Genomic DNA, 11587 nt, shown 5'->3' on the forward strand with positions numbered 1-11587 from the left:
AATATCTACGAGTTATTATCCGAGTCATCCGAGTTATAGTTATCGAGTTTTTCGCAAGCGACCATACCCTAGCTTCGCGAATACATTTGTACGAGTGTCTCTCGACGGTATTTATATTTATTCGTATTTATTTTATTTATTCTAAATATATTTGAGGCGTTGCAGCAGCAATTTCTCGTATTCTCTAAATTATTGATCCTCACACGATCCACTACATGATCGATAACTCTTTACGATTGCGTCCGTTTAAACTGGTACAGTATAAACTGGTCGGAGGAGAATCGGAAAATTCAAATTCGTCTTCGTTCGACAGTTGCACGTAGCGGCAGCATAGTTTTGTCCGGAGTTTATTTATTGCTACATTATGTATATCCTAACGATATTGATACTCCGAGGCAAAAAAACAACATAATTTGAATTGTCCTCTAGCTCATGTACCGCTACATGTACTTTCTAGGAGCAAAACTGGCACAGTCCCGCTTGTGACGCGAAACGGAGATTATCGTTTCCCTTCCTTTAACGCATTTTGCCATTGAAAGACACGAATTTCTGTGACTTGCTTTATCTCTGTTATAAATCTCTCTTTATATTTAAAATTTTATGGTTTTTGTGCAAACGTAAAAGGTAAGTAAATATTAATAAATATTATAATAATATAATATAATGCTATATAATAATATTAATAAATACTTCGCTATTTACTTATTTTATTTCCATTAAGGTATATTGTATTTTTCATTGCATTACTTTCATTTTTATTTAGTGTAATAATAAACGCATACGTTAATATTCGTTGGCATTAGTGTAATTGTAAGCTTCACTGTAAATTTAATAAAATTTATAAGAACGGAATTATTAAAAGGATATATATGTGTAATTAAACTAGATTCTATTCTCAATGTTACTTCATTATTTTATTATTGTTTCATATATATATATATTTTTTTAATTTACATGTGCTTCTAAGTTAATAGAACTAAACACATGTGTATGTATTAATTGCTATATACGTCATAATTTCAACCATAATATTAAATTATGGTATGTATTATTAAAAAGTATAGTTTAATGTATATATTAAATATATATCATTTATTCGTAGATTTTAAATATGGATACTGGATCAAAGAAGGAGATTAAAGAAATGATTACCAAAGATATATCGAATATACATAATTATTCCTTGGATGTTAAAAAATATATTAACAACCAGCTTGAAGACACTCTGGATTATTTACATGGTTTAATTGCTGAAATACCACAATCAGTCCCTGGCCCTTCAACTACAAAGAGGCCGAAAGTTTTAAAGAAAAAAGGTTATCGCCGTAAAGAGACTATCCCAGAAAATGATATTATCAATACTGATAATACAGTAACAGATTCAGCAGTACATGATAAAACAGAAAATAAAGATGTAAAAACTGGGGATGTGCTGGAAACAACAATTGACCGAACAAAAAGAAAGGCTGCAATAAAAGCTGCAATTAATATTAAAAAGCAGCAGTCAATGTCACTTGTTACAAAATTACGAAGGCTAACTCTTGATGATGACAGTAATGTAAATGTTTGTGTCATATTATGATGAAATTTAATACTTTTAATCTTACCCCATATCTTATGTTACTAATCAATACTAACCCTTATATGTAGTACCCAATAATGTTTGATATCGGTTAATTAATGCTTCAAATCTAAATCAAAATCTAATTGCTTATACAATTGTATGTACATTGTGTATATAAATACTACTATAACGTTGTTAAATATATTCTAAATTTTTAGAGGAAACGTGGAGGCCGACCTAAAAAAAAGGACAGTGCTAGAAGTAGTTCAGATGAAAAAAACACAAAAGGTCCTACAAAACATAGTAAAACAAAAAAGAATGTTTTAAGCGAAACAATTTCAAAAGAAGATGCAATACAGCCAGAAAGGATTGAACGATTAAAGTCTTCAATGACAACAAGAGATAGTAATATAAAGAGAACTTTTTCACGGAGTGAAAACACGAAGGGTAAATATTCTAATATTATTGATGATACAGTAATTCCATCAGCAAGAAATGATATTGAAGATCCTTCAATGTGCGAGGATGCACTTGAGAAATTTACTCCTCTTATGAATTCCACGATGGACATCAATTTTACTTATACGCAGAAGATAATGGACGCTACCGCAATTGTAGAACCTTTATCACCAATAAAATCAAACGAAACAGTAGTAATTAATAAAAACTTGGCTAGTAGTATAGGAAAAAATAATGAACCTAAATTTACATCACGGTCGCCAATAACTCTGCAGGAGGAGGTTCAGCAGCTGAATCAAGCGATTGGACTCACCGAGTTCGAAGAATTATTCGCAGAAGATGAGCCATCCCGTGAAAGGGAAATGTCTAATAGAAACATGACGAAACAGGACATTCAAAATGAAATGAAGAAAAATGTGCCCGTAAGAAGGAGAATCGAGGCCTTTGAAAAAGAAAAAATTTCAGAAAAAGCCATTGTTCAAAAACTGGCACGAAGATCTGTCGAAAAAGCAAAAAAAATCTTATTAGCGAAACAAAAGAAGGAGACTCAGATGATGACATCGCAGGTAACATTACAAACAGTATCAAAGTATTCTTCTGTTATAAAAACACAAGCTATTATTCATTCGATATTTTATCCAAAATATAGCTCCAAACAGCAAGGTCCACTTCTGTTTTGCACAGTAAACCTGACGACGACACATCGGACGATGAAGCCAGACCAAGGCGTACAATTCCACATTAGGCGCAATGTAAGTGTTGTTTTACTTAATGAGTTAATAAACATTATAATGCATGGAGTACTCGAATTGTTATCAATTTTAGCGTACGTACGCGAAAATGAACTTGCAATGCAACGATAAATTCCGAAGAAAGCAGTCTATAAATTCTTTGATAGAAGAATGTGCACACCAGATTTAACTGAAATGTTTGAAAATATAGATAGAAGTAGATTACAACGCACGTCCAGTGCAATATGGAAGCCACCACCGCGTTATTCCATGATGGAAAACGAATAGAAGTTATAATTTGTTAAACTGAATGTTGTTGATTTCAAATTGTGCCTTAGAGCAGGAATACTTGCCATACCTTGCGTGTAATATAAAAATGATGTTACATTGCAACTATCGTTAAAAGATGTATGTGTTCTTAAAATATACCAATGAACGTAAGACTATTTCACTTTTTACATTTTAGAATGATCATAGGCATATATTATTTTTATTATACTAATCGAATTTTACCATTTTTTCTTATTTATATGTATCTTCTTAAGAATTAATAAATAAACCAATTAATAATTTTAATGAGAAGTAAATTTTATTAGATTTGCCTTGTTATCACTGTCGTGTAATAATTCGCGAGATACGCGTGATATAATTCGCACGATTAAATAGCACTGGTGATTTCGTCTCTTCGTGTAACGAGGAGGGTCTGGTAAATGGGTCGACCGTGGACGTTCAATCTTGTAAGAGAACAAACGGCGGCACCGTATCGTCGAGCATTTTTCTTTCGGTCAACAGCCATCCATTTTATATTTAACACATTCGGTTGCGACGCTAAATTTTCGTTACACCACCAGTTGTTTCGTCTGAAATTCGCGTGACGTAAGTGCATTACACTCTCGTGTCACGTAAAATAACAAAATAAAAAAAGGAATTTGAGGTAAAAAATAAAAAAAGAAAACTTTATTTTTTTTCTAACATCAATACACTTTACAATTTACTTCCGAACTCTAGGCGTGACTTTCTAAGACTGACTCTTATGATTTTACTTTCGATCGGATCCGATTACTTTCTTTTGTCATCCCTCAACATCCCCACCGTCCATGCATTTGCTAGGCGTCCGCGATCGTTGCCACGTGCTCTTTCTTCTAGAACCTTCGGTGGAAGGACCGTTGGGATGTTGATGGTTCATTAGGCACTTCAGCGATATACATTGTCGCCGAGTGCCGCCACATCTTTATCTCTATCGTCAGTCCGTCGGATTTGAAGTATGCCGGTCGTGACATACCCCCCTGGTTAGATTGATCTTGGTCCTCTAAGATCGTAGTAGAATGGAATTATTTAAATGTAGATCAAAGGATATGTTTATGCTTTTTTTTTCAGGAATCGCTATGAATTGATTTTCTGCATGTTATGGTACAAAAGTTATTTCGTTAATCTTAAATATAGCAATTTTACAATATTTGTTAGTGTTCGAGAAGCTAATAATTTCAGAGGCGTAATCATGTTGTAGTTTTCGATCGTGAATTGGTTGGGTTTGTTTACAAAGCGTAATTCCTATCCCGTGAATTTAAGGCAACTAATTAAGGGTATTGTTACTAGTGCTAGGGTCAGCATTATCCTGAAAAAAGTACGCTTTCAATCGGTTACCATGTATCTTTTTCTTAGCATTGTCGATAGAAATAATGTAATAAGGAGTTTTCACATCGTTAATTCTGTAGGGTCCTAACCATTCAATGTCCAACTTATCTCTTTTATGGTCGTTGTGAATTAAAACAAAGTCTCCTTTCCTAAACACAGTCTGAGTTTTAACAATCTTTCTTTCTTGGTCTCGCTTGTATCGTTGCTTATTCTGAATAAGTGTTTTGTGAGCTGTTTCCCAATATTTATTCAACTGTTTTTGCCAAAGTGAGTACATATCATCATAGGTAAGTGTGGGAAATTTGGATATTGCGGAAGGTAAGTTAGCTTTTCGCCCAAAGGTCAATTCAAAGGGAGAGAATCCTGTTCCTTCATGTTTCGCGGTGTTGTACCCTAAACAAATGAAATTAAGTACTTCATCCCATTCTTTGTCATTGTCGTGTAATGCAGTACGAATTAAATCTTTAACTGAGGCATGCGTTCTTTCGAGGGATCCGTTACTTTGTGGGTGAAATGAAGTTGTTTTGATGTGTTTGATTTTAAAAGCTTCTTCAAATTTCGTCATTAAATCACTAACAAAATTTTGTCCCTGATCTGTTAGGATCGTTTTTGGTGCCGAAAATATGTAAATATAGTGTTCAATAAGCGCGTTAATTATGGATTCAGTTCGTTGCGTTTTAAGGGGAACTAGTATCAGATATTTCGTAAGTTCATCGTGTATTGAAAGTATGTATTGGTTTCCGCGTTTGGTTTTCGTCATCGGTCCTATGATGTCCATAGCGATTTTGTCGTTAGGGTTAAGTGGCGTGTCTGAGATTTGTGGGGATTCTTTGGGTCTGATACGTGTTAGTTTCTCCTTTTGACATGTGTCGCATGTTTTCACAAAGTTTTCTACTCTTTCTAAAAGTCCGGAAATTTTGAATTTATCCTTGATCCGTTGATACGTTTTCTGTATCCCTAAATGTCCTACGGTGTCGTTATGGTTTTCCTTTATTGCTTGTATTATTTCGTTTTCGTCTAGTTTTAAGATGGGATTAGGTGCATAAGTAATTTTCTTGTACGTGTCGTTAAAATATATTAGCATGAGTTTAATCTGTGTTTTCTCTAATTCAGTGAAGTCGTTATTTCCTATGCCGATTTTTGTTGTATCTTTAAGAATTTTGTAAAGTCTTCTGATCCAAAGTGTCTCGTCGTATTCTCCTAAGTCGTTTCGAGTTAATTGGTAAAATGTTTGGTCATTTGGTTTAATTTCTAAGAGTTTCGGATTCTCGTTGTTGTCTTTCCATGCGTTGAATGAATTAGTGTGATCAATTACTAGGTCGAGGTTAACTACTTCGTCGCGAGTTACTGCGTGAACTCTAGATAAAGCGTCTGCAGCTGTGTTATCTTTACCCTTTGTATATTCGATTTCATAGTCATATTCTTCGAGTCTAAGTCTCCAACGAATCAGTCTGCTAGAAGGGTCTTTGCAATTGTGTAGCCACTTAAGAGCTTGGTGGTCGGTTCGAATAATGAAGCGTCGTCCTAACAAATATTGTCTTAATCTTTTCACGGCCCATACGATGGCTAAGAGTTCCTTTTCTGTCGTGGTATAGTTTCGTTCGGGTGGATTCAGTGTTCTTGAAATGTAACAACAAGGATGACCGTCTTGCGACAGTATTGCTCCTAGTCCTTCGTTACTTGCGTCGGTAGTTAAGGTAAAGGTTTTGTTAAAGTCTGGATAAGCTAATATTGGGAAATTACAGAGTTTGTCTTTTAAAGTATCAAAGCTAATCTGGTGTTTGTCAGTCCAATGGAATGATGTGTCCTTTTTTGTTAAGTCTGTAAGGCTTTTCGCGATTTTGGAAAAATTTCGAATAAATTTGCGATAATAACCTGCTAAACCTAAGAATGATTTCACGTCCGTGGCATTGCGGGGTAATCGAAAGTTTTTTACAGCGTCTAATTTCTTGGGGTTTGGTTTGACTCCTTCGGATGAAACTACATGGCCTAAGTATTCTAATTCCGGTTTTACGAATTCACATTTGTCCGGTTGCAATTTAAGTCCTAATTCTCTGAGTCTCTGAAATACTATCGCGAGGTTTTCGTTATGTTCTTGAATCGTTTTTCCGAATATCACTATGTCATCCAAATAAACAAAGCAGTATTTTCCTACAAGTCCAGCTAAGGCTCTGTCCATTAATCTTTGAAAGGTAGCGGGTGCGTTTTTAAGTCCGAATGGCATTCGATTGAAATGAAAATGCCCTTGCGGTGTCGAAAAAGCGGTATATTTTTTAGATTTCTCGTTCATTGGAATTTGATGGAATCCTGAGGATAAATCAAGCGCCGAAAAGAATTTTGCGTTTCCTAGTTGTGTTAAAATGTCGTCTATATCAGGTAAAGGGTAAGCGTCTTGTTCTGTGAGTTCATTTAGTTTCCTGAAATCGATAACTATCCTCCATTTCTGTTTTCCTGAGGCGTCTAATTTTTTCGGAACTACCCATACCGGAGAGTTATAAGGGGATTCGGATTCTTCTATAATATTTTTCTTCAACATGTCTCCTATTTGTCGCGAAATCTCGTCACGGTGACATTCCGGTGGTCTATACGATCGTGTGTTAATAATTTTGTCTTTGGTTAACGAAATTGTGTGCTGAGTTAAATTAGTACAGGGTAAAAGATCGGTTTCTAAATTAAAGATGTCAATATAATGAAGGATAATCTTTTCGATGGATTCACGGATTGGTTTTTCAATGTGATCTGTTCTCACTAGGCTTTTTAGTTTTGATACGTTGGAAAAGTCATGAGAATTTTGAATATTGCTAGAAATTTCAACGTTTTGCTCTCCAGTGTTGATAAAACATACTTTAGTTGGTTTGCCTTCCAAATAGATTGTTTGAACTCTGTTTTCTCCAGGAGTCAAATGTATTGGTTTCTGAAATAAAATGGTTTTGTCGTTTAATCGGATTTTGTCATTGGATATTGAATAGTTATACTTCTCTAAACATGGTAGCCCAATGATTCCGTCTTCGATAATAGGGAAATTGTTCGGTACTATGTGAAAAATGTGATTTTGTCCAAAAATTCGTTTCGTTACGTATTCGTTAGTTTCGTACTTGTCTCGTCCCATAGAAAATTTTTGTTTAGGCCCTATTTGTATCGCGTTGACAGTTTTGTTACGTTTCACCAGGTTTATCCCTGCTCCTGTGTCGACCAGAAATACTCGCTCTTCGGTTCGGGTTGACAAAGGTATTGCGAGTAATCTTCCCGTGGCGATGTTGACTCGTATGTCTCGTACGGTTCGTCCATCTCCTGGTTCGATGTTGTTTCTTGTATTTCGTCCCATTCCTGGACTGCCTGGAATCCTTGCGGGTGGTCGATCGCGCTGGCTCGGTGGTAGAAAATTTTGACACTTGTTGGCAATGTGTCCCAGCTTTCCGCACTTGAAGCACTTCATCTGCATATGCTGGTTGTCGGGGCGATTACTAACCGAAGGTAAGCGATTACATGACCAATTAGGTTGTCGTTCTTCTCGCAAGTAGCGTTCTACATCGGCTGCCTTTTTTTCAGCTTCCGGAAGATTCAAGGGTTCACTGCTTAATAGTATTCGCCCTATGTCGCGTCTGAGTCCCTTTAGGTACACACGAACAGTCTTCTTCGTGATTTCTTCAGTCATAATTTTACGTGTTAGTGGTTGTGGGTACTCATTGGTTACTGCGTACAGCAAACGGTTGAGTATTCTTCTAAACCGAATATTAAAACTTTGCACTGATTCCTCGCGTCCCTGTCTCAACTCTCGTAATTGTTCTTGGTACTCATCCGAAGTCACTTGTGCTGCTAAGTTATTTCTCAGTGCGTCGTACAGATCACTGTAACACTCAATAGGAATGTTGCGAATACTTTGGGCTGCTTTCCCCACGATTTTTTCCACTTTTATTGCTTTTAGCAATAGATCTTGCTCCATACAGCGATCCTTCATACTTCTCACTTCTTTGATGAAGTCTTCAACTCCTACATCATCATCTCCGTTGAGCGTTGGGATGTAGCGTATTGCATCCTTAGCTCGTAGAGTGGGAGGAGCGGGCGAAAAATAGCCTCTTTCTTCCACCTCGGGTTGTTCGCTGTCGAGGTGGACAGGTGGGGTGTCTGAAGCTGCTAACCCTGACAGTTTGCGTGCTTTTGCCATATTCACAGTACGATTGATTGCTGTCGACGCACTTTCATTGTCTTCGGTGATAATGGAAGCAAATTCATCGGTCGCAGGGGATCCGAACCCAGTCCGTAGCGCTGCGACGGTTTTCCCGAGATTCTCGATTTCTGCTGCCCTGTGTCTGTTCTCTTCGTCATTTTGCATAGACAAACGTAACATTTCCTCTCGTAAAAGGGCAATGTTCTCGTTCTGTTTTTGAATACTGTCCCATATTGCTCGCAACATTGGGTCAGTTGAGGTTGAAGTTTGAGATTCGTTTGCCTTAGACATTATTGCGCTGATTTATAATTTTCAGACGAAGACGAGTCTTGGCTACTGAAGCTAAATTTTCTTTCACGGTAACGTACACAGGAATTCAGTTTACCTTTTATTGTTACTTCACTTGGTTCGTGATAGTTACTTTGTTGTTGCGGATGACCGTAGTCCCAAATAATTCGATCTTCCGTAGATGATGAATGTCTTTTGGTTTCCGAACAAACACTTTTCACTATCCTGGCAGGATCGCCAAAATGTCACGTAAAATAACAAAATAAAAAAAGGAATTTGAGGTAAAAAATAAAAAAAGAAAACTTTATTTTTTTTCTAACATCAATACACTTTACAATTTACTTCCGAACTCTAGGCGTGACTTTCTAAGACTGACTCTTATGATTTTACTTTCGATCGGATCCGATTACTTTCTTTTGTCATCCCTCAACATCCCCACCGTCCATGCATTTGCTAGGCGTCCGCGATCGTTGCCACGTGCTCTTTCTTCTAGAACCTTCGGTGGAAGGACCGTTGGGATGTTGATGGTTCATTAGGCACTTCAGCGATATACATTGTCGCCGAGTGCCGCCACATCTTTATCTCTATCGTCAGTCCGTCGGATTTGAAGTATGCCGGTCGTGACACTCGCACCCGTCAGCCATTCCTGCGACCACTTCGCGTGCGTTAACTCGATAATATTTCGTCTCTGTTACCTTGTCGCCGTTGCTGCTTGACACATCTCGCTTGCTGGACGACTGATCGATGAAAATTAAAACGGGACGCTGATTTACCGTATCGTTATTTTTGTGTCAGGTATTCTCTTTTTGCCGTTTCGGCGAATTATTTTCATTTCGAACTTTTCTAGTCTTATTGTTACGTCGATTCTTATATTTCAAGATCTAGTCTTGTACGTACGCTGGGGAGCGCTTTTATTTATTGATTCAACAAAGAATATCGTTGTAGGTGTTATACATGCGAGTAAAAGTAATGAAGTACGAGTAGTTTCACTGTAATGTTATTACATACTTCCTGATAATTTCTCGTTATTTATACCATAAGAAAGTATCAAAGAGGAACTCTTATCTCGAACGTGGATCTATTTGTCGATAATGCATGCGTGTAATACTCGAGTGTCGTTCATACAGCGTAAATATACGTGCAGATACGTAAACCTTTTATGATTTTTGTATCAAAGGCAGACCTGCTATAATACTCGCAAGTGAAATATAATTCTACGAAAGAAAATGGAGCAAAAGAGTTTCGTTGGTAATATATTCTTCCTTTTTCATCACAAGTTTCCTCTTTGTTGTGCTTCTGTTACATTATAATCCTGTTTAATAATTTACGCGCGCAAAATTTCACTTTGTTGCACTATATCTCATCATCGCCATTTGCCGAACACCTGTGAGAAACGCGGTTTACTTTGTCTCAAAGCGAGCAAACGTCTAATTTCACAAATTGGATTTTCATCAACAGCGAGAAGGGCATATGCGATGTAAAGGAGGCTGTAAGGGCGTCCTAGGGCTTACGGTGGTTGTCACGATGCCGGAAGTGGCGCCGAGCAGACACGTCAAGGGAGAATCAGAATCGCTATTGGGAAAACCATCACGAACATTTGTCCTTCGCGCCATCAATATTCTATCTTCTGAGATATTTTTCGCGTTTCCGAGGTCATCGCCACTCTCCTTAACTTTGCCTTACGATGTATAATATCTCGATGTTGCGGTAGTTAGAAATTTGTATTAATTTGGAGAACCTTGCAAAAGTACGCAAATCTGCTACGATAGTCGGATAGAGAGTATCGGCAGAGATCTGTTCCTTTATCGTGAAACTCTCTCGGACAACTTAGATGCTACCAGATATCGATTCTCGCATCCAACCATTTCGTAATAAACGTAGATCATCCAAGAAATTTCTCAATTGTCATCCGTTAATTTCGCGCAACTTTTGCTTTATTTTAGCTACGTGGGAACCTATTAGTGCGCAAATGTTACCCCGAAAATGTTACTCCTCTGTGCCAAATATCGTTCACGTGTATAATCAAAGTTGCATAAAACCGCGTACAATTGCATCAGGAAATTTCTAATAATTTGCTCGTCTCGCAGGACGAAAACAGGCTCACGAAGTATCCCTCTGTCCTGGCTATCGAATGTACCGCAAGCACGTAGTTTCAAGTATCCGTTCTCTAGAAAATTCGAAACAATTTATGGTCGATGGTCGAGTGAACGGTGCAACGGTCGAGTCGGAAAGATCAGAAAGACAAATCGTCATAGTTCGAACAGACCGAGAAGCAGAAACGCACTTCCATGATCATTTGTATCGTTGCTCGATCTGTTGCTGCTCAATGACCGACCAAGCTGTTGATTTTTCTTTTTCTGCGATGCTACTATACTCTACACTCTATGCTTTATACCGTTCTTTTGCCCGCTATTTACCTTGTACGTGAACTTTTTATCGCTAGTGGATTGCAAAAATCCTTTTTTATCACGAATTTTACGTGACAATGCTTAGGTCAAGGTGGACGTAAGACAAAGGAAGGTGTAGATAAATAAGACAGGGTGTATTTAAAAATAATAAGTTATTTATTACAGTTTATTTAATATGTATACAGGCTATTCGTATTATAGCAGCGATAGCTAGTGTTAAATTAACAATGACAGTTTCTATCGTAGTTAATATTATATTGGTTATTGGCCATGACGAAGGCGAATTTTGATAGCCCTGGTCGAGGTCGGTGGTCTGGATCTATAACAAATAATA

The 11587-nt window shown here is 37.2% G+C and overlaps 1 protein-coding gene across 1 annotated transcript; it reads left to right on the forward strand.

Moving 5' to 3' along the window:
- The first annotated feature begins 875 nt into the window (after positions 1 to 875).
- Positions 876 to 1644, forward strand: LOC126870319 (uncharacterized). Its single transcript, XM_050627907.1, has one exon. The coding sequence runs from the start codon at positions 1112 to 1114 to the stop codon at positions 1580 to 1582; it is 471 nt and encodes a 156-aa protein (XP_050483864.1). The 5' UTR covers positions 876 to 1111; the 3' UTR covers positions 1583 to 1644.
- Positions 1645 to 11587: the final 9943 nt, after the last annotated feature.

This window comes from Bombus huntii, chromosome 10, assembly GCF_024542735.1.
Source record: "Bombus huntii isolate Logan2020A chromosome 10, iyBomHunt1.1, whole genome shotgun sequence".
NCBI classification, from domain to species: Eukaryota; Metazoa; Arthropoda; class Insecta; order Hymenoptera; family Apidae; genus Bombus; species Bombus huntii.